The 25,512-nt window shown below is 34.5% G+C and overlaps 1 protein-coding gene across 1 annotated transcript in view; it reads right to left on the bottom strand.

Moving 5' to 3' along the window:
- The window catches only part of LOC150101845 (3'-5' RNA helicase YTHDC2-like), a 503,757-nt gene that overhangs the window by 112,267 nt on the left and 365,978 nt on the right, over positions 1–25,512 (bottom strand). Inside the window, exons 19-20 of the mRNA XM_090400932.1 lie at positions 20,449–20,555; positions 9,583–9,854 (exon numbers count right to left, since the gene is read on the bottom strand). Coding sequence (XP_090257058.1) covers positions 9,583–9,854; positions 20,449–20,555 — 379 coding nt within the window. The remainder of the gene's footprint in view (positions 1–9,582; positions 9,855–20,448; positions 20,556–25,512) is intronic.

Here is a 25,512-nt window from a genome sequence, read left to right as displayed (position 1 = left end):
CTTTGGACCAAAGGATATGATGGAAGAAGGCCACTATTACACTGCAGTAAATACAAATATGTGAAGCTATTCCTCGAATCTGCCTCAGCCCTGAAAAACTTTCAAACCCCAACAAATTTGGGTGCATCAGATTGCCCCAAATTTGGGAAGGACTAATCCTCAGATCTTTAGCCCAACAGCCAAGACCACCCACTAGGAGGTGTCATTTAGAACTCAAGGCACAACTTTGGTTGCTTTTCTTCAGCCTCATTGACAGGTGTTAGTGTTTTCATGCACATATCATTGTGTTTGTGATCCCTGATAATGGTAATGTAATGCTGTCGAAATATAGGAAAGTATTAATTAAAGTTATTATAATTAATATTTTAGTATACGTTCTTATTTCCTGAAAAATAATAGTTATTTTGAAAGATGTTACAATTTTAAGTTTATATCATTCCTACTCACAAATTGGTTGTAATCTAAAATACATATGGTACCATGAATGAGCTATGGATTTGATTTATTTTTAATCTGAATACTCTGTTCTAGAGGCCAAACATGAACAGCTACTTCAGGTTTAAATTAAGAAAGGCAATAAGCTCACACTAAACAACAAAAATCATCTGCCACATGAATTTATTGTATTTAGCAAAATACGTGCTTTACATTATTATTTTAGATAACTGTTAACTACAGGTGGTTTTGAGAGATGAAAAAACCCGAGTTTCTGGGAGAAAAAACTCTCCACCTCCATATGAGGCCAAGTAACTCACCTTTTAGTCAAAAATACCTGATAAAGGTTTCTCATATCATGGATGGAAATTGAATACAGGTCTTTCTGACCAAAGGGCTTCATCTACACCAAATGAGCTATGGAGGCTCCAACTACAGGTTAAGAGAAATTAACATTAATCAAAATTTTTCTGTTCAGCATTTTGTTTTGTAGACTGCTTAGAGTCTGGTCAAATTTTAGTTATAATCCATGTTGAACTTGAAATAGCATTGCCAATCCAATAAACATAGTTGCTGAGTTAATGAACACAAAACACAATGATGTGTCATGTATTTTACTAAATAAATATAATTAAAATTGGAGCATCTTCTGAGAAACACCTTGTACATTAGAGATCAGTTCTCCCTTCCTTTCTTCCTGATTTATGCTTATGCAAAGACCCACACTTCATCATGCAGGTATTCAAAACCAAATCTAATGAAATATGTTGGTTAATCATTATTCCCGAGGTGTTCTATGATTATATATTTCATATGTTCTTCTATTAGTTTGCCTGTTTTGAGGGGCACCCCTCCCCCTCCACCTATGTATGAGACCAGCATTTGGTTTAAAAAGCCTGATAAAGGTTCCTCACATCATAGACAGGATTTGAACCTCGATCTTTTCAACCAAATGGCTTGTCTAAACCAACTGAGCTACGGAAGCTCTAGTTCTCCCACAGCTTGAAAATTTTAATGTTCAAAGTAACTTATATAAAGTGCCTCTGTGCTTTCAGGAAATATAACTTTGCAAATATTCCAGATAATGTTGGGTAGCTGGGGATGCATTATTCACATGCAGCACCTTGTAAATGACAAATATGCTCACGAGTGAATTATCAGAATCTATTGAGTAGAATTCTCACTTATTGTGCCTTTTATAGCCATTGGGTATTTAAACTATGCAATCACACAAGGTCATAATGTCTCATGAACAGAGAAATTATCAATCACTGAGCACTCTGCTGATTACTGAAGCAGAAAAAGGAAGGACTGCTCAACTTACAACTTATTAAATTTTGCTTCAGAACATATAAAAGTTAAAATATATCTTCTAATTGCTTTAAATAATCCCTTTAACTTTTAAGATGTTATTATCATTATTGCACAGGCACTTCAATGGAGTTCAAAGACTTATCATGGGAGACCCAAGTATCTACACAATATAACTAGTCCAGCTATAAATACTGTTACAACTTAAACAGTGAATAAACCTTTTATCTATCAGTAACTCATTTACAGATTTTGGCACATAGAAACCACATAGAAAGAAACGTGCATATAGCAGCACTCAATGTTCAAAATGTCCCCCTTTTGCCTTCATGCATGCCTGAAGTCTGTGTGGCCACACATCAGTGGCGACATACACAATATCCAACAGAAACACTGCCACTGCTTACTCCAAATCCATCTTCAGGCTGGTGATGTTGGGGTGTCATTTCTTTGTCATTTCTTGCAAGATACTCTCTCAAGCTCTGCCCCATAATTTAAAGTCCAATGGATTCAGATCGGGACTTCCAGATGGCCAATCAGATGGTGATATGTAGTTGGGCACATTTACCTCCAATTACTGTTGTGTGGTCCTTGCCTTGTGTGCAGGGCTGAGTCCAGTTGGAAAGAACACTGCCTACTGTGAAATAAAGTGTCATTCAGGGGACCATATCACAGGTTCCAGAAAGGTGTGTTGATACAGTTTGGGTCTTGATCCCTTTCTCACAGAAATGCAACTCAGATATCCCCTGATACATCACTAAACAATCATTGACATGGGGTGATGACCTCTCTAAATCCTGGTTGATATGGCATGTGCTGTGCGATCATCTAGAGCACATATCCAATTGTTTAGCTGGTTAATCGACTCTTCAATGGTGAAAATCTTCTCATCTGTAAAGAGGATATCTCTGTGTCTGTTATTTGCATACCGCTGGAGAAGTGGTATGCAAATAACTAAACAATCATTGACATGGGGTGATGACCTCTCTAAATCCTGGTTGATATGGCATGTGCTGTGCGATCATCTAGAGCACATATCCAATTGTTTAGCTGGTTAATCGACTCTTCAATGGTGAAAATCTTCTCATCTGTAAAGAGGATATCTCTGTGTCTGTTATTTGCATACTGCTGGAGAAGTGCCTTTTGGATTTTATTACCCTCTGCCGCATAAGCTGTGGTGTTGGGAACTGTCCAGTAGAATGATTATACTCTCATCACCCAGGTCGTCAGTTAGTACATGTGATATCCTTCTCTGCAAAATGTTCATCTCTTGTGACATCACTCGTGAAACAACTACTCTGGATACCTTAGCAATATGCCCTCTAAACTTTGACTCTTTATCTACATCCCCAAATCCCTAGTTTCATCAATTTCCTGAAGTACAGTTTCTTCAATGTGGCACACACAGCTTGTAATCTTTTTTTCCTAAAATGCATAACGTTATGTTTTTCCACATTAAATTGACATCCATTATGTTTTGCCCATACTGTAAGCCTATTTAAATCATCCTGCAAGCTTTCTACATCACTTTGATTAACTATTACTACAGCCAACTTTGCATCATCTGCAAACCATCGAATATCTCCAAATTATTTCATATATCATTTATGTAAAAATTAAACAGCAGTGGCCCAAGCACAGAGCTCTGCAGCAGACCACCAGTCACCCGCATTCTTCTGGATTCTGCTCCTCCAAGTATACTCCATTTTGGTATCTGTGTATCAGTTACCCTTATATCCATCCCCATTTATTCCAGTTTGTGTAACAAAGTTCCATGTGGTATCATGTCAACCTTTGCAAATTCCAGCAGTATCATCATGTAACCATTCTCCAACTCAGCTGTCACTCTATTATAAAAAGTTAGTAAATTATTAAGGCATGACTGATCTTTTGCAAAGCCATGTGTCCCTCTTAGAATATCATATTTTATCTATTTCCTGAATTCTCTTTTTGACCAAATTCTAGGATGAAAACTGTTCAGGTGAAAGAGTCAAATGTGTCCGAACCATGATGCCAAAGGGAGAACACATCCACATATCTTAACCAGATAAAAGGTTTGAGAGGGGCTGAGTCAACAGCATGCTTTTCAAAATGTTTCATAAAACAATTGGCAAGAAGTGAAGTGAGATGGGAAAATCCACACCCTCTATCTGTTTATAAATTTTGTATTTCCAAGAGAAATATCCAGAATGGATACCAAAGGAAAACAGATTAGTAATATCAGGAGGAAAAACACCGCTTATAAGGAAATTTTTTCCTCCTGATATTACTGATCTGTTTTCCTTTGCTATCGATTCTGGATATTTCTCTTGGAAGCACAAAATTTATAAACAGATGGATTCTCCCATCTCACTCCATAAAATGTTCAAAATGCTTGTCAAAATGTTCCATAAAACATTGGCACTCCTTGCCAATGTTTTATGGAACATTTTGACAAGCAAGCTCTTGACTCAGCCATTCTCAAACCTTCTATCTGGTTAAGATATGTAGATGATGTGTTCTCCCTTTGGTCTCATGGACTAGACACATTAGACTCTTTCCTCTCTCACCTGAACAGTCTTCATCCTAGAATTTTGGTCAAAAAGAGAATTCATGGCTTTCAAGTCCTCACCGAAAGCTTGCTAACCTTATATGTTCCACTCCTCTCTCTGTGCCTGGAGTATACAAAATGCCCTGTTCTTGCAAGCTGGTCTACTATAGACAGACAGGAAGACGTTGTATAAGTACCACGTTATATGAGGGTTACCTGTATATTATTATTAACAACCACCATGGAGTTAGAGACTCATTGTGGGAGGTACACACTATCACACACAACGCTCATCCACCATGCCTTAAATTGATTCAATATCTCTACATTCACAACACACTCAGGCAATGCATTCCACCCTCCATACAAAGAACTCCTCCTCACACTCTCCTTATACAGTTTCAAGGGATGGCCTCTTGTTCTAACCCCCCCCTGCCTCCCCTCTCCCATTCTATGAAAAATCTCTTTATGTGAACCTGATAACAATCCCTGACACTAGCTTATATGTCTCAATCATATCGCCTCCTCCTATTCATGAGGCTTTGCAATTCATGTTCTTTCATTCTGTCTTCATACTCCAAAAACCACTGACCACCTTTACGAATCTTCTCTGGGCCCTTTCTAACTCATCTCCCTTGTCCAAGACATTTGTTGCCTTGTTATAGTACATAAGTAAGTTAGTAAAACATGATCTCCCTTTAACAAAACCATGCTGACAACCACAGAGAATGCTGCTGTTATCAACCCATTTCTGTATCCTAGTTCTCACCAATCTCTCCAGTACTTTAATCACAACTCCAGATATACAGATAGGCCAATAATTTATAGCCACAGCCTTATCATCACCTTTATGTAGTGGAACAATTTTACTTTCTTTCCACTCTCTTGGAACCTGTGCTGTTGTAACTTTTGGCATGCCAATGTTGTCAATTCCTTGGACATGTGGTAATATGTCATCAAATCCTATTTCTTATCAGCATCAAGCTTATTTATTTCCTCATATACCTCTTGCTCGATCACAATTAAGCCGTCCTCTCCTATGATACACTTGAGCTTTTCATGATTTCAATTTCACCCTGATAAATTATTTGCTGAATATCTCAACAATGTGATGCAGCAGTTTCCATTGTGTCGTTTTCATCCATTAACATCATCTTGCCATAATCATTCTTCCTTCTACTTGCCACATATCTGAAAAACTCTCCAGGGTTTTTCTTGGACTGATTTGCTAATTTCTGCTTATACTATAGTAATGCTATTATTCCCAACTGAGTCACCTTCCTGGCCTGCTCTTTATACTCCTCATGCAATTGATTGCCACCATTATTCATCTTGTGCTGCTTCCACGCTATCCTCTTCTTTCAAATGGCATGCTAAATCCCTTTATTCATCCATTCTGACACCTACTTTATTGTCTTTTGGAATACATTCACACATCAGTGTTGTTAAATATCTTTTTGATCAGTTACTGTACAACATTTATCTCCCTCCATGTTAGCTCTAAACTGTCTCTTAAGCCTTTCATAATCACCAGCCTTGTAATTCCACATATATCCATTCATCCCAGAAGTCTTCATGTAGCTAATCACAACCCCGGTGATCACTTCATGATCACTGTTGCCAACTGGAGGGAAGTGTGAATTCCCACACACAATCATATCTGATGAAATGATCAGATCTAAAACTCTCAATTCTCATGTGCTCTCCTTCACGTACTGCCTGAGATAGTGGTCTCTGAATTGATGAGTTAGATAAGAAAAGCAGATAAACAAGTGAGCAGGTGGTGGCGATTGTTGGAACAAATGACTTGTATGGACATAAAGAGCATGTAAGAATGGATGTCAGGAGATTGTTGAGGAGAATGAAAGATAACAGTGTTGGCAGAAGGTGTGTTGCCTAGATAATGGTGAGTTGAGACGAAGAGCAGGGATCATGAATGGTATGCTGGCAGAGTTGTGTGAGGACAAGGGAGTGGGAATTTGTGAATGTGTGGAATGCATTTGAAGGAAAGATGGAAATCTACAAAAGTGGCAGGGTTGGATTTGAATGATTTGGTGTGAGTTAGTTAGAGAGACTATTCTGCAAGGAGGAGCAAGTGGTATGAGCAAGGAAGAGGAAGTAAGTGAAACAAGAGATCAGGAGAGTGGAACTGGTGAGACTGAAGTTATCGTAAATGGGATCATTATCACTCACAATACTACTATTCCCATAAAAATATGCAAGGGAATGGTCAAAGGGTATTTGGAAGAAGCAATATTATGCTGTATAGGCAGAATGATAAATTAGGTAGGAATTAGATGAATGAGTAGTATCATTAAGCATAAGCTGCAAAAAGAAAAAAGTGACCAGTATGTTAAATGAACAGCATAAGGCTCAGGCAAGAAAAAGTGACTAGCATAGTAAGGAAAGCAAAATCAGATTAAGAGAAGAAATTAGACAAGCAGGCCAAAGAAAATTCCAAAGAATAACTTTAATATGTGCTGATGGTAGAGAGCTAATAGAGGCAAATGAAATAGTTGAGCTACTGAGTGATCACTCCGCAAAGTATATCATCCAAGTGAGGATACTGCTGTGGCAAAAGTGACAGGGACTGATAAGAACAGAGCTTGATGAATTGGAGGTACTTAGAATATTGCAGAATCTCAATGTAACTATGAGATTAGATGAGAGATCTGCTTGCAAGAGGTGCAAGGGAACTGATGATGTCTTGGACTAGGCTGTTTAATTCAAGTCTCAAGGTAGTAGGAGTGCAAAAATAATTTACATAAAGGAGGATCCACATATGTGTTAGCAAATTATAGACCAATCAAAAAAAAGAGTATACAAAAAAAAACATGTGGTTAACTTATTATGTACACATGAATGCCAGGTGAGGTAGAGTCTGTTGCTCATTAGAAGATTAATGAGTGAAACAGCACTGAGAAAGGATTAAAATATTATTTAATTCTTCCAATATTTCATCTCAGTCACTGAAACATAGTAAAGGAGTACAATACGAGATTTATAACACATATACAAAGGGCACCACAAAACTAAGTGAAACACATGGATAAAAGACTAGAGTCCTAACAAGGTGGGGTGCCCTCTGTGGGCACCTGTTGGATGCAAACTGGTATCTTGGAGTATTAGAGTTTCCTGCAACCATATTTATTTAAATTAGGCTGATTTCTGAGAGCCATTGCAGATTCCAAAAATTTCTCTTCTAAATTTACTATGACGGAGCATGGTCTTTTTTCCAACTGAGTCTATGAGCTGATCTAAAGCATGGTCTGCAAGGCCAGATTGACCATAGTCATAACTGCAGATGTATTTTTTGTGTTCTTCTATACAGATGTGGGCTGAGTAGTATCTTATACAATGCAGTTTCGATATAACATGGTCTACAAATTGCAGAAACCCTTTATCTTTTCATATATTTTTCGCCGTGCGACTTAAAAATCAAATTTTATAATCGTTAAATTTGTGTCTGCCATGTAGTTATAAGTATCAAATTTATATTAGGGGAAATATCCTTTAGCATGCATGTATGTCAATTATTTACCGTATAAAGTGTTTATGTTGAAAATTGTCTTCGTTTGATGCCAGGAAAGTGCATTAAAAATCATAAGTGTGTTAATCTCAAGCTGAGCACTTTATTTTCTGGTGAGTTACATACAATATGTAATGCTTTTTTTATGTAAAAAAATTATTTTTATACTAATGACCACTTAGATGGCTTTTGTGATATGGTTGAAAACGAAATTAGTGAATTAACTAATGGAGAAATAGATTTAAATTAAGAGAAACTGGTACAATTAATAGATGACGTTGAACCAAATAGCACAGAAAGTTAGGAAGTTATTTTACGGATAATGATCCCTCAATGGCGCACTCCAGAAAATTCATCAGACAATTGGATATTTGTTTAGCTCCATATTATGAACTTAACAAAAAATTGCAGCACAGTGGTAAGCAAGGTCTTATTACTGACTTCTTGATCACTAAACCAGCCAAAGTATGAAAATGATGTCCAAGAGATATCAAGTGATGATGACGTCCGAAAAACTCATAAATAAAGAACATCTAAGAAACGTTCGTTTTGAAGCCAGTGATGACAATTAACATATGAACTTTATTTTACTTTGCCTAAAACATTTATGCATTATGTGCAATGAAGTTTATGTATAATTTGTAATTTTATAAGTTTATACTATGTATTAGTTTCATTTATATTTTTCAAAACTTACATGAATTACCTGATTAAATAAAATATATTTTGTTGAGTATGTCGTTGTTTATATAATTAAAAAAAAAAACGATTTCGGAACTTAACCCTACTTTTTCTATATGATCTAAGTCTCACATAACGTGATTTATATAAAGCGGCATTTCTATTGAACCTAACATCTGCGTTATACGAGGGTTACCTATATATTTCACACTACTTACATATAAAATTCACATTAATATTTTAAGAGACTCAAATTGGAATGGGATAGATTTTAACTCCCAATGATGAAAAGTTATCCACACCTTAGTACATGAATATTTTATCCTTTTATACTCTTATCCAATGTTCTCTCTAAACTGTGTGCATGTGTGCACAAAATTATTTGTTTTTGGAATTTCTAACTCACTGAACAACTTTTGAATATACTATGAAAATGAATTATATGATAAATCATATTTGTCACTGATTTTATTTAGTAATTTCTTCAATGTCACCACTCCAATATTACTCTAATCCATTTGAACTTAATACTCTAATCAGTTACTTTTAACTTGCACTATGTGGTTGAAATGATGCTGACATGAAAAGTTGCAGTAAACACATGCATGGTAATGGATTTTTTAGTAGCTATGTGGATTTAAGTAAATTAAAAGCAGTAGAATTTCCAATTCTAGAAGATGATATAATTTATTTATAGGCTGCATATATATATGATGTACTTAGTGAGGAGTAAGCATTTAGGTTGTTCTTATAGAAATATTTAGCATGCAACATACAAGTTCTTTTAACAGTTTTCACAATTTTAGGCATATCAAATTAGAGTTAATGGGTTGTGACTTTCACTATTGTGAACACAGACTACTGCAAACATTGAGTGCGACACTGGAAACTTGTGCACAAAATGTTTTTCATGCACACATGGGTTGGCAAAAATTAGAGGGAATATTGGTATTATCCATTTAAAAGTATAACATCTTTCTAATTCCGATATAGAATATTCAGACAAATTCACATTTTTTTTTGATATTCTTTACTTGTATCCTAATTCTAAACAATGAATCATATTTAATTTAGATATCTTAATAGAAAATCTTACTGTGTTATAAGCTGTTGTCTTTCACGATCAACCCGAATAAGGTTAGGATAGGTTCCAGCACATAATGCAGCTTTAACAACTGCCCAATTTTCAGAATTAGAATTTAAATCCCGGATGTCTCCACCACCTCTAGCTCTTACAAATCCAGATGCTCTCAGCTGACCCAACAACTGTGTCCGCATACCAACTATCATTTCCATAGTTGCTGCAGAGAGGAAACTTTTTTCACAGAAACTATGTTCATAGCCATCAGTTCTAGCTTTCTGCCATGCCTACAAATGAATATAACACATTTTACAGTTCATGAGTAGATTGAGTATTTCTAAATCTAAAGATTGTGGGTATAGGAAAGGAGAATCAGAGTTCTGCTTTTCTAAAATTATAACAAAAAATTAACAAAATATCAATCTATGCCACATGGCACTGGCTGCATAGCAAGCCTCCCAGCATTCTTCTTCTGTCTTCTCCTTTACTTATCCACCTACCACGTACAAAAATTTACTGGTATTACAATCAGTTTCCTGCTGATTGAGATTTCAAAATCAACAGGAAATACTTCGCTATTATTAATTTCCTAGGTATACCTTTAAGGAATTTTAATGGTGATATTCAGGGAAAGGAAGAGAAAGAATTGCTGAAGTCATGCCTAAGAGGAGTATAGTATCTTCACACAAACATGATACCCAAAAAGTTCATCTCTTTTATTTTCTGCATCTCTTTCAACAGCTTCAAAATTTTAAAACTTATTTATTTAATGAAATTAAAAATGGCAAATGAAAAAGTACATTCGGTTCTGACAACACTAAGAGTTTGGGTTGTAATTTTTGAATTAGGTAGTAAATTGTTTTCAATTTACCATGTGATGTCAGAGAGTGACATCACTTGGTTAATGGAAACCTTAAGTAGCATAAAGACAAATTGTGTTATGAGGTGTTCTGGAAACACAATACTGTATATCTACTAATGTATGGTATGTCTTTTGTGAGTGAGGTTAGAAACAAGTTTGAATTTCTGCAGGGAAAAAAATGCATTTTATCCTTCGACTTTGATACTTGTTTTTTGCTCTTGGTCTGACATGTATTATGATGATTGACATTCATTTTAAAGAGTGAGTTTTCTGCAAATCCTGAACTACTACTACTCAGTCTCTTTCCATCTACTGCTGGATATAGGTATCTGCCATAAATTTAAAGTTGTCTCTGCCCTTAGATAATGTCCATTATCTCGTGTCAAACCTTTGTGGATCATCTCACTAACTTGTTCTTTGGCAATCTTTTCTTGTCATGGTATGAATCCACTTAATTTTTTCATCTTTTATTTGTTAATATGCTACTATGGCCATCACCATTTGCATGCTTTACAATATTTCACAATATCCTCTAATATGGTCATCTCTCTAATTTTTTTCTTTTTTGTTACAGTTAACATAATAATAATAATAATAATGATACTGGTATTGATGCCATCTGTTCACTCCTTTAGTGTTTCTCAGAACTTTCATATCAGTGTGTGATCAAGTGTCTTATTTCTTATACAGCTCTCGCTGTATAAGAAATATATCCGTTATTTAAAATCAGTTTGAACACTCTTGTATACAGCTAATTTAGTATTTGATTAATTTCTCTCTTATTCCATATAAGTTTATTCTACCATACCACCTTTGCTAATTCTGTTGTCTATTTCTATATTTTAATTTGCTAAAAATTGTGACTAAATAGCTGAAATGTTTTACTTGTTCTATTTGCTCTTTATTTTCAGAATATAGATGATATTTTTTTCAATGTTTCGGCTTATTTTCATAGTTTTGGTCTTATTGCTGACTTTCATATAAAATTTATTACAACAATTTAGCCAATGAATCCTGTGGACTTGTACAGGATTTATTTAAAAGTAAAACATCATCTGCATGACATAAAGAGCTAAGATTAACATCTCCAATTATATCAGGTGTACCACTTCCTTGCATAACACGATCTATTCCAATCACTCACTCACTCACTCACTCACTCACGCATGCGCACGCACGCACGCACGCACGCACGCACGCACACACACACACACACACACACACACACACCTTGATGAGTGAAAAATCTAGCTCTCACCCCTCTTCTTAACAGCATTCATTCTCAACTTCCAAGGATGCCCTCTCTTCCTTTCTCCACTCTCCATAAAATGAAATATTCCATCTACAGATACATAATGATGGTTTCAGAAGTTTGTAAGTGTATTTCACTCCTCTTACTCCTGTTTGCTAGTGTCTGCAAATTCTCAATCTATCTTCATAATCTGTATTCCATAATCCTGATATCATCTTTTAACACTCTTTCCACTCTATCAGAATCACCAGAAACCAGACTTGCACACAAGATTCCAGTTGAGGTCTTATCAAAGATTTATAAAGAAACAAAATGACTTTCTTATTTTTACATGTCAAGGTTCATTTCAGCTTTCAAAATAATAACCTCTAATGAGTATTGATGATGAATAACAGTGGAGATAATGTGCACTGTTATTCATCTGAACTTAATGTCAAACCATCCTCCTGAACCTCCTTTAATTCTAACTGCTGAATTAGAACTTAAATACAGACTAAGTATTGCTCGATATAATGTCCCATTTACATCATATAACTTTAGCGTTTTTGAACAACTTTCTCTTGGCACCTTGACAGAAGCCTTTTCCAGATCTACAAAATTTAAATACAGATCTTTGTTATATTCTCATGATTTTTCAACTACCTCTTTTAAACTGAAAATCTGACCCTGACAACAACTTCTATTTGGCCTGAATCCAGGTTGTTTTTCTCAAAATTTATGTTCCACAATTTTTTGCACCCATTTTTCCAGTATGCTTGTATAAATCTTACCAGGAACATTCAGTAGGAAATTCCTCTGTAATGCATATATTCAGTTTTAATTCCCTTTTTAATAAATGGGTACTATGGAAGACTGACTACAATCATCCAAAATTCAACCCTCTATTCACGATGTCTGAATTATGCAGTAGTCACTGTAAAACTTTTATACCTCTAAATCAGGGATGGCCAACCTATGGCATGTTGAACTCCAATGATAATAATAAAAAAGTAAGCCTATTTAATTGAATGAATAAGTAAAATTCATAAATATGCTTACTAAAAGTAGGCCTATTTTACTGAATGAATTTAAGGGAAGGTATGACAGCTGGTTTGGGTGATTTATCCTCCTTCGATGACCTTGACTCCCTGGATTTCTCAGATAATTATGCAAAAACTATTAACCAAAAACTGATTTGTTAAAAAAAAAAAAAAAAAAACTTAGTCATTATTTTTAGTGATTTTATTGTTTCAAGAACATCTTTTGCACATTTACTTGTTTGATCTTGAAGCGCCAAGCATTAGCAACAGCAGTGCATTATAGTTTTTGTTGATTCAAAAAACAATCTCTCTGACCTGGAATCAACAGAAGCTTTGAAATATACTCCAAACCTCAACAAGTATGGCTGTATAAATTTACCAAAAATTTGGGAGACAGTGATCCTAAGACCTAATTAATACCTGCTTTCTCACTCTCTCTCTGTTTTTTTCCCCCTGCAACATAGATGGTGCCTAATTAGGACTTTAGTCTTTGTGTTGTCCATTGCAATGGTTTAAACTGATCCCATTGTTATACCAGATTGTTGTTTCATGTACTGTGGCAAACTGTTTTTGTGCTCTGAAAAAAACAGGGTTATTTATTAACTTATTTGCTGATATTTTGCTGGATATAATACCAGCAAAATATCAGCAAATAAGTTAATAAATAGCATTATTTTCTCATCAATACCATTAAAAATAAATTAGCAAAAAAAAAAAAAAAAAAAACAAGTGGTTGTGCCACTGTATAAAGCACTGGTCAGACCACACCGGACTATTTTGCTCAAATCTGGTCACCTGGTTTTCAATATGATACGGAGACGCTGGAGGGTCCAAAGGCAAGTGACTAAGACAATGTCAGGACTTGGGAATGCTGGCTATGGAGAGAGGTTGAAGAGATCTTTACAGAGTTTGGTGGATAGGAGGAAGAGATGATATGATAGAGACATTTAAGTAGTGAGAGGTTTTGTCAGATTAATCCAGAAGGGATTATAAAAAGAGTAGAAGGTGAGAGGGGAAGAACCAGAGGTCATCCCCAGTAGTTATGTAAAGGTGTGGTGAAGAGGAATGTGAGTAGATTTTTTACATGGAGAACTGTCAGTGAATAGAATGTGTTGTTAATGCAAGGAGTTTTAAGGATTTTAAGATTCTATATGATAAGATAAATAAGTTGTCAGTTGAATGAACCTCTCACGATGAGTTTGCCAACTCCATGGAGGGTATAATAATAATAAATTTAATAATAATGATTACCTATAATATCTAAACATTCAAGTTTTGTGTCTTTTATTTTTGAGAGAAATTCTGTGGATTTTTTTTTTTAATCAAAGAAATTGATTGACTAATTAGAAAATGGAGAAAGTTACACAAAAATTTAGAATTTTTTTTTAATGGAATCAACAACAAGTCAATTATTTCTTATGTAGTTTAGATGTACCACAAATTCTAGGAGGTCTCACACACACAAATATACGAGGGACATCTAGAAATTAAGTTCCATTTTAAAATATTTTCACTGCAGTGCTGTGATCGCAATCGTGCACATCCATGCTGAGTTTGTTGATTCCTTAGCAAGGCACTGGTGCCATTTTCAGACATTCTTGGAGTGTGTATGCTTCTTGGTGTGGGTTTATAATGTCTAAGAAAATCAAATTCTCCACCGCATGTAAAATCGAATCGCCTGTCGAATGTCAAATTAGGTCAGTTATCCGTTTCTTGAATGCAAGAAACGTTATAGCAGCTGAAATTCATCAGCAAATTATTGAGGTTTATGGAGAACACGCAATGAGTGATTCAATGGTACAAAGAGGAGTAAGACTTTTTAATGAAGGAAATACGGATGTGCATGATGATGAACGGAGCGGGTGACTGTCTTTAGTGACTAACGATTTGGTTCATTCAGTTGAAGAGAAGATTTGACAGAATAGGGGATTCACTATGATATCATTCTTGCTGCAATTTCCAGAAGTTTCATGATCATGTCTTCATGAAATTGTGTCAGAGAAACTGAATTATCAGAAACTGTGTGCACGCTGGGTGCCGAAGTTACAGCACAAAGTGAATTGGCTGGGCAGTGCATTAGAATTCTTGACATGCTACGATAAGGATGGCGATGATTTCCAGAGCAGATTTGTCACCGGAGACAAGATTTGGGTGTCTGCACGCAACCCCTGAATCCAAACAACAGTCCATGGAGTGGAGACACACCTCATCACCAGTCAAGACAAAATTGAAAACAACGGTTTCCACTCAGAAAATCATGTACACTGTGTTTTGGGACAGACAAGGAATTTTGCTGGTAGACTTCTTGGGTCAAGGCTCCACAATCAACACGAATATGTGCTGCCTAACCCTTAAGAAACTGCATCATGCCATCCAGAATAAATGACGTGGCATGCTTACCAGGGGTGTTGTTTTGATTCATGATAACAGCTGCCCACACATGGGTGGGCTGGCATAACATAACAACTTCTCGCCACCTTCAGCTTGGAACAATTCCATCATTTCCCCATATAGTCCTGACCTTGTGCCAAGCGACTCTTCAAACATCTGAAACCTTGGTGGCTGATGGTTTCAAGATGATGACGAGGTCAAAGAAGCAGTCAATACCTGGTTTGCATGATAGGTGTCAACATTCTACGACAAAGGTATACAACTCTTGGCGCCCCATTATGATAAGTGCCCAAACAATGGTACAAATTACGTAGAAAAGTAGTGAAAGATGTCTACTTTAATTTCCAATAAAGTTTTTTTTTGCAAGTATATTTTTGTTTTTCTGACAGCCCATCGGAACTTACTTTCTAGATGTCCCTTGTGTATATAAATATATATATATATATATATTTTTTTTTTTAAATAGGTTTTTGATCTATGGACACTATCTTATCTAACACACACACACACACACATATATATATACAAGAGGGTGGTCTGAAAAATTCTTGGCCTAACAATGAAAAAACGAATTTATAATTTAAAAATTATTTTTATTTTTCAACATAATCTCCCTTAAGACAAATACATTTATTCCAGTGATGCTCCAGCGCTATTATCCTGTCACTGTAGTGTTTCTCAGTAAGATCTGCAAAATACCCCTCTGCAGCTGCAATCACCTCTTGATTCAAAGAAAAACGCTGACCAGTGAGGAAGAATTTTCGTTTTGGGAAGAGAACAGATTTGGAGCCAAATCTGGAGAATAGGGTGGATGTTCAAACAATTCATAGTGCAGGTCCTTTAATTTTCCCATTGTTAAAACACCTTTGTGGGCAGTTGCATTGTCCTGATGAAGGATGATTTCTTTTCTTCTACAAACTGGGTCTTTTCTCAAGAATTTTTTTGTCTAGTCTCATTAAAAGATCGAATTATATTCCCCAGTTATTGTCTTACCCTTTTCAAGATAATTAATAAACAAAATGCCTTTAGCATCCCAGAACACCGATGGCATGACCCTTCCTGCTGATGGAACAGACTTTGTCTTCTTTGAACTAACTTCTGTCCACTGTTTTGACTGCTGTTTGGATTATGATGTGTAATGGTGAATCCAAGTTTCATCCATAGTAATAAATCGATGCACAAAATCAGTTTTATTCTTGTTAAAATGCTCCAAGCACTGTTCAGAGATTTTCATGCGAGTGCATTTTTGATCTGCTGTGAGCAAGCACGACACCCATGTTGTGCAAAGCTTTTTATTTACAATTCTTCATGCAAAATATATCCTAAACATTCTTTTGAAATGCCTGTAGTCTCAGCAATTTCACGCACTTTGACTCACTGGTCATTCAATACCATATCGTGCACTTGATCAATGATTTCTGGTGTTGTTACACTTTTTGAATGTCCTTCACGTGAATCAACTTCAGGGCTGGTAAGGCCATGTTTAAACTCTGCAGCCCATTTCTTAATTGTTGAAAACAAAGGAGAAGAGTGCCCATAAACATTCATGAACTTTGAATGAACTTCTTTTGGCATTAAATCTTCTTTTACAAAGAATTTTATAACCCCACGATACTCAATTTTATCTATTTCAAGTGATACAGACAACACTTTTGCTTCAGGCAGCTGTATAAAAGAAAGGTACTTGATAGTATGACTTACAATTTCACATGGATGCTTATGATAGATGTACCAACTTAGAAAAAAAAATCTCTTGATGATAGTGTTGCCATCTATGGTCGAAGCCGAGAACTTTTCAGACCACCCTCATATGTATGTATGTGTGTGTGTGTGTGTGTGTGTGTGTGTTTGTTTTAAATAGGTTTTTGATCTATGGATGCTATCTTTTCTAATAATTTATTAGACTCAATTCCACAGTAATTTCATTTTTTTTATCATAAGCATTATGATCCAAAACAAATGCCAATAAGACATCCAGAATATCTTCTGTTTTTCTATTACCTTAATCATCTCTGATTTTTTTTACCCTTTCCTATATTTCTTACTAATTATTAATACCCTCCAACATTTCCTGATGTTTACGAGTATCTCTTATCTTATCTAAGAGTATCTCATATCTCTTAGATTCTTACTATTCTTCCATGATTTATAATTATCAACTTTTACACACAGCTTTAGCTATTTTACATTTTTCTCCGAATTCCCTCATGCCATCTGCCAACTTACTAACCAGGAACTTTGGACACTCTTTTTTTTTTTTTTTACCTTTTTTAACTTTAGCTCACCACAAAGTTCACGTTCTTCACCCTTGGAAAACAATTTCACCACATGCCTCCTTTGCTGAATCAATCAATGCCTTCTTCACAGTTTACTGAAGTGACATAGGTTTAATTCTTGTTTTGAAACTCATTTTTTCTTAAATATTTGTATAGTTGAGTCTTGTTAGAACACAGTCATAGGAGCTGAACAACCCATGATTGAGTTCTACTATAATTAAAATTCTATGGTGTAATCATGTCATACAGCTCTGAAAAAAGAATATAAGTGAGCAGAAAAGGGAGTAGAAAAGGGGGAAGAAGGATAAGAGAGAGAGAGAAGGAGTGGCAGTACAGAGAGATACAGCAGATGGAGAAGTCAGTCTCAGGAGCACTGCTATTCACTGACAGCAAATAAAAAAATGTTCATAAATATGGCATTTGATTCTTCCAACATACTGGTATATTTTATGCAGCATAAAGCTAGCAAATCCATAGTCATATGCATTTCCTATATTGTGTGAGAGTAACGGTGTAATTTAAGAAGAAAGACTGCATAGAGGCCAATTTATGAGATTTTTTTTTTTGAAGTAAGCCCATGGAAGAACCTAAACTTCCTATTTGTTATGTGTATTTATTGCCTCAGTTTAATTGTGTAGTTCTAAAGACAGGTTGTAAATGCCTTACAGGACTATAGATGCCTTGTTGAGGTAAGATAATATAACTGATAGAAAGAAAATGCTTATTATTGAAGTGCATTTTTGTGTGTAGAGTGTTAATTATCAGAGTGTATAAATAAATTGTGTTAACTCAGTCAAGTTATGCATTCAATTCTGTCATGAGAAATTTTACATATGTAAATAAGTTAAAATTACCTAGTTAAGCTACATGCATATGTAACAAACAGATGTTAATTGAAGTCTTTTATGTTAAAGAGTGTCTTTACTGAGCCTATCACATACACTAATACTAGTAATCAGAAACTCACTAAAGAAATAAAACCCTCATTATAATCAGGATGAAAACTCTGTTTGTTTCTTCAAATTTCTCTCATGATTCTGAGCAGTGCAGCATGCAGCACTCAAACAGGTTGTAACAAGTCTACACTTTATCTCTAAAAGCTCTCAACTTCACTTATTTCTAAAACTTTCTTCTCAATTTTTTTTTTCAATATGATACTCATTTTTACCATGCTCAAAACTAAATGGCTGATAATTTTCTATTTCATATCCCTAGTACACTTTTGTATTCTGAGCCAGTATGAAGATATCACTATCAACTGGTCACTATTACTAGTGTTAAACATATGTTAATTTGTTTTTTTATGTGTGTGTGTGACTTGCCCACTTACAAAAGATAATAAGTCTGTAGAACATTAGTACTGTGATTGCGGTAGGGATTTTTTTTTCTATTTTTATTAATTTTGTATATATATATTTTTTAAATTTATTTTTTACATGGTCCAGAAATCCTACTCTCAAGACATAGAACTTTTTCAAGCCACTTCACACCTCTAATAAGCAGGAAAGTGGTGTCACGCTACGCAGTGAAATTCATCTTCTGCCTTAAGACAACCCTACATATTCATGTCCAAGGTGGATTTCAAACTTACATCTATTGGTTGGAGAATGGATATGCTAACCACTTGGCCAGCTAGACCAGTAAATTAAATCTCAATCAATATTTATCATTGTTCAACAGGGAGACATACCACTATACTTATACTACTGATGGATAAAGCATTAAAGATTGTAAGCTCAAGCTGGACAGCTCTCTGCAAAATGTCTCCATCTATAGGTAAAAAAAGAGCATACTAAGCAAGGAAAAAAATCCTACTCAAACTGTAATGAAAAGTATTTTATATGATTTCTCTCTGCACAATTGTTTGAACTGCATCTTTGTTCAAGCTGATAAGTCATGCAAGCCATAATTTGTGACTGCTGTTTCAGCCTTCACCTGTATAACATTTTTATGTATTTTATAAGTTTAATTAGCTGGTTTATATTAAACAGCAGCCCATAAAATTGTGCTATGCAGTATGAACATAAGAGAGCTAATTTATACATAACTTGAGCATTTTATGGAAGGTCATTTCACTCTATAAAATGCTACACCTGCTTTTAAATTAATGCCAAGAATCATGTTATGTGCTACACTTAAAATAATTCTTTTTCATTTTTCAATTTCCTAGTCTTTTAATTTAAATGACTATGAAACTGAAAAATGAAAAGGCATTTTTATCACTGTAAACATGTGATAGTTTACAGTGATGAACTGTAATCATCTGAATGATATATAAAATGAAAGAAAACATGAATTAAAAGAAATGATTCCTCTGGAAGAAGAATTCCACTCATGCAAGACTGGAAACTTATTGTACACATATTAGTGATGTGTGTAAGTTAAGGGTTAAATAAGCTAGGAACCCTGTTCTAGAGACCAAACATAATCATTTCATATTGCTTCAGAACTCCAATAAGTAAGGTGGAGGTGGTGATCTCGTGGTAGGTAACACCATTCATCAACTACTTCAAAAATTACCTTTGCTATCAATGGCCATATTATTTTTATTATATCCTTTGCACTCAAAGCAGAATTAGTAAATGTCTAGACTTAACTTTATACCACTTCCATTTTTTTTTTTTTTGATATTGCTAGTTTTAACAATGGCTATTGTTGTAAACACTGTCACCTTCCACTACAGCAAACTCACAGGGACCAACAGAATAGTTTATTATAGTTTGTTATGAATTTTCTTTAAAAAATATTGATACTACATAATTTTAGCTGGTCTGCTGCTATTGAAATTTGCATCATTAGTATTCCTATTATGAAAGTTGGCAGTATACAGAATATATTTCTAGGAAGCATCAAGAATACCATATTAGTATTTTTACCAGGGAGGATTATTTATATAGTTTAAATATTTGTGAATCATTGTTTTCCAAAATTATAAAACACAAAATATTTAACATATCCCTTGAAACTCTGAGATGCTGCTTTATTTATTTATATCAGTAAGGAAATGAAAATATCTCAGTAAAATCAAAATTATAGGCAGTCTCATTCTTCTAATTAAACTACAATGAACTAAATTCTTACTTGAAAAGACCGAAGTAGTGCCATATGATCACTGTAGGTATCAGCAGCTAATTTTTTCTTAGCTAAAATGACAGCTCTTTTTTTTGCAGGTTGAGAAGGAAGAAGAACTAAAGTGAAAAAAAGAACAAGATCAGAATTTATAATTTTTATCAAAAAAAAAAAAAGAAAAAGAAAAAAAAAAAGAAAACTTACTGGTTATTATTTTATACATTTATTCACTTATGATGTGCTCACCACTTTCATCATCAGCGAATGCTAAACTGAATAATTAATTTCCAATGATTGTACAAATACAGAAATTATAATGTAAAATCTCTCATGATATGTTAACTTAGCATGTTCACTTTTACAAGTTTTTTCTAAGGAGAATGCACTTAGAGAAATATTGATTTTTTTGTCTGTAATAATCTTGTATTTGTAATAACTTAATCATATGCCTTGTTATAATAATGTGGTGCATGACGTCATTATGTAATGCTGTTAACCCATGTCCATATATGGCAATTTTAAAGATGCACAAAGTATGATGTTATCATGTCCGAAGGTCAACACATGACCATATATGGAAGTTTCGAGAGATGGGCGAATACGTACAATGGAAGTCCAGGCCTTTATAAAGCAAGACGTTGAGAAAGACTTTGTCAGGGTTCTCAACCTTCTCTTCCCTGGGTCGCTGCCACATGAGGTCCATTGTTGGTAATTGAAATAGAAGAGTCTTATGTTTCTCATTCTTCTCTTACCTGGTTCCACTGCTATGTGAGGTCCAAGGGTTCTCAATTGTTTTCCTACCTGGCTCCGCTGCTCATCTTGCTAGGAAAGAGCTGTACATTGCTGCCATGTTAAGGATCCTAAAGGGCAGAGAATAATCGATGACTCGCACAAAGAAGAAATTTGGCAGGAATTCAAGAACAAGCCAGCAGAAGGAAAGAAGGTCAAAAAAAAAAAAGAAGCACTTTGCATGAACAAAAGATTCATGTAAAAGGCAGTGCTGAACGTATGTGATAATCCCGAACAAGAATGTACATCGAGTGTGTCTGTTTATGGGTACAATAAGATCATGTATATTGATATTGAATTAAGCTTACTCAAAGTATGATTTATTTTCAGTTTGTGTATATATAATGTGTATATATATGTAATGTGATTTAACTTTAAGAGAAGAAACATAGAACTAAGTCTAAATCAGGAAGAACTGAAATTGACAAAGACTTGAAATGGAATTATATACGTATATATGTTAATGTGGATTGTAAATATTCCTTTTTTATGTAAATAAATGGTTTGTGAACAACACATTGGACTGATTCTGTCAATGCACTATCCTGAAAATTTTGAACCTGCATAAGATAACTTTTAAGTGATTGATAATTAAGCCATGACTAACTTAAGGTAAGGATTAATATAAGCAGGGAATACAAACAATATCTGATTTGTCTTTAGTTTAAAATCTTATAATCTCACACTAAATACTTAGTCTAACTGGCACAGTCGTAAAACAAATAAATTTGTTAACTACAGGAGTGTGAGAATATAAGATGTAATAGAAATAAATAAATGGTGAGAGTCGACTTCAAAAATATTAAGTAAATAGAATAAAGAAGGCATGATTGAGAAATATGTAACAGAAATTTTAACAATATGAGGGAATTATAAAAAAAGCACATTCCACAACTAACTGATCCTGTTTATGGTTGGCTCATAGTTTTCTAATCCCCCTCCACAACAACAAGATTATAACTGGCCAGTATCTTTGGTCCAGTCAAATTAGGAAAAAAGTGGAAATAATTCACAGAATTTAGAAAATTGTTAACTGTCCTAATTAACATATTAAAAGCCCCAAGAATATGTTCTCACTTACTCCTAGACTAAAACAGATAGACCCTCACTTAAATAAATTCAACTGAAGGAAATTCGTACTACAAATTATCCTGAAAGGGCTATGGAAAAATTTTGAGCTGTAAAATTTTTATTTGATATGCCATATGTTAAGTAAAATGAAAATGATAAAGAAATATGAAGGTGAACAAAGCTTAATGGCCACAGGACATGATACTGGTCTCACACCATCAACAGTGAACATAACTGTAAAGGATATTTCTGTATAAAGGATTATGTGAAAGGACCTGACTTGAAGTCAATAATAACTACAAAAAATATTCTGGACTTTATGACATGAAAAAATTATTAAGTATGTGAGCAGATGGTCAAAGCACATTCTGTTAAGCTTAATGAATTCAGAAGGCAAGAAGTCTTTTTGAAGAGATAAAGTTAAAATATTCAGACAATTTTCAATCCTTTGTGGCAATAATGATTGGCTTGTTAGATTATTTTTTGGGAAAAAAAGCCATTATTGTTATTATTTGACACCTCCAGGGAGTCCATAGACTCATCGAGGGAGGGCACCTGCTCTACAGCTCTCTCCACCACTCAATCCACCAACTATAACTAACTGCAACTACACCAACACCATCTACCACCGACCACCACCATTAGTTTTTCCACAGACAATCACAAACATTCATGCCCATGACAGGATTCGAACCTGCAGCCTTTTGGCTGGAGAGTGGATACGCTAACCACTCGGCCAGCCATGTTGAATGGCTTTTTTCCATAAAGCCATTTCATATTATTCAGACAATCCATATGCTTTAAAAAGCAACTCTTCCCATATACTATTATACAAATCCAAAAACATGGGTTACTATTGCTCTTTATGAAAACTGGTTTATTAACTGTATTGTGTCTGAAGTTGAGAAATATTACTGAGAAATTGACATTTCATTCAGGATTTTGCTTACTGCCAAAATGGACGATTTTCATCCAAAGATAAAGTACTCTACCTTCCAAAGAACCACTTTTTTCATCCAGCCCACAGACTGGAGAGTGACTGCTAACTTCAAATTTTATGCAGAGATCCTGATTTAACAGTCCAAACATTCTGGAAGTCCTACAGTATTTAGTGAACATACAAAACATTGCAGAAGTATGGGAAAAGGTTACATAAAATTATATTAAAAATCGAGTTAGGGAAAAAAAATCTGTCTGCAGTTTGTGCAATGGTTTTCATGCAATCACTTAAGAGCGAAACTTTTGAAGACTTGACTGAAAAATTAGTGAAGCTTGCTGAACAACTAAAATTAGAAGTTGATAAACAAGATATAAAAGACTTACCATATTTGCCAGCATATAAGATGCACTTTTTTTTTTTCCTGAAAATTTGTCTCAAAACAGGGGTATGTCTCATATGCCAAAGGTTGAAATTTCAGTTAGAATTTTCATCAGTTAAAATTTGTTATTTTATGCTTCTACTCGCGCTCATTTGTCATACATGATTTCAAGTTAAATATGTAAGAAATTTAAAATACAGATAACTATAACTAATTAAAGAAGACAACTGATATATTCCATATAGTGAAATAGAACTTAATGAATCTGGTTTAATTTTAAACAAAGTACATGACACTTGACAGCTTGCATTTGTACAGGTTCGTAACAACAATTGACAAGTCATACGTCCAACAGTCACTGAAGTGCAACAGAATTAGTGATGTTCTAATGTTTAAGATTATTTTTATTACTAACCCATGGCTCAAAAGCAACACATACATTGCTATAATTTTGCTTTCAAACTTGGCATCATTGCATTTGCTAGGGAAAATAGCAATAGAGCAGCAGCACAGTATTTTGGCCACCAACAGAAAAAATGATATGAACTTGGAGAAAACAAGAACAGAAATTAAAACAGACTAAATGTAATAAACATAATCTTTGTAAAGGAATCGTAAAATGGCCAGAACTTGAGGAAGAATTAAAAATGTGGGTATAAGACAACAAAAAACTGTTATTTCAGTATCCACAAAAATGATTATTCACCAATCAAAATGAACAGCAACAGATAGAGGTAGCATTGAAATAACCTATACATTCAAATGAAAACAAAAATATCCCAAAAGATGCCAGATGAATATGAAAATAAAGGTATTGACTTTCATAAGAATGCCATTATTGCTAGGAAACAAGGGAACTTTGAAATATCACAAACTGGAAATATGGAAAATGAGGATGAAACTGTTATTGTAATCCTACATTATTTTCCTTGATACATAATTGTTTTACACTGAAATTCTCTGAAACTGATTTTAATCATAGATGATATGATTCTATAATTATTTTCGAAAATGTGTACTTTTTTTTTTCAAATAAAATAATTTTTTTCCCCAAAAAATTTCCCAAAAAATGAAAAATGCCAGGCAACTATGATAATTAACTCACATAGAAATGAATTATGAAATAAAGTACTCATTGAATTAGAAACAACAAAAGTTGCTGAAGTCCAGCAAGCCAATGTTTTTGAACCAGAAAAGAAACTGAGCAATCTGTGAAAAAAGAGATGACAATCACATTCTGTGAGATATTTCAGGATGGCGTGATTGGAAGATGGAACCTAATACCTTACAGTTCTTAAAAGTCCAAAGAGAAATTATGATACTTTACCTGTTAGCAAGAGATTCGTGAAGAGAAGAAAGAATCTGCTGAGCAGTCATCCATCTCTTGATAACTTCAAAAGGAAGGTCAAATACGAAATTATCATCATTCATCATCAATTGCCCGATAGGTACCTCCAAGGGATGTTCAGGTTAGTGTGACAACACTACATGATTAAGTTTACATTATTATTAATCTCCTATCAACCATTTTCCTCCAAATCAATCTATGATTTGTGAACACTCCGATATTGTCATATCTAACATTTCGTGGTACTTCTGACCGAATGAATCCACCTAGACCTTGTTCTTCCTCTGAGTCTCTTTCCTGCCATCTTGGCATCAAACACCTGTTTTGCTAACCTTTCTTCGCATTGTATTTAAGTGGCCATACCACTTTAGATTAGCTCTGTTGATACCTTCTTGAATGCTAATAATGCCAAGTTCCTTTCCTAATATCTTCATTTTTAATATGATTCTGTCATTGATGCTAGTTCACTCCCTTAATTTTTTCTCAGAACCCTCATATCTGTGGTCTCTAATCTTTGGTCAAGTGCTTCATTTCTAACCCAGCTCTCAG

This window comes from Typopeltis vanoorti, chromosome 11 (genome assembly GCF_054136105.1).
Source record: "Typopeltis vanoorti isolate ZY-2024b chromosome 11, IOZ_Tvanoo_1.0, whole genome shotgun sequence".
NCBI lineage: Eukaryota > Metazoa > Arthropoda > Arachnida > Uropygi > Thelyphonidae > Typopeltis > Typopeltis vanoorti.
This window is presented reverse-complemented; position numbering and strand designations above follow the sequence as displayed.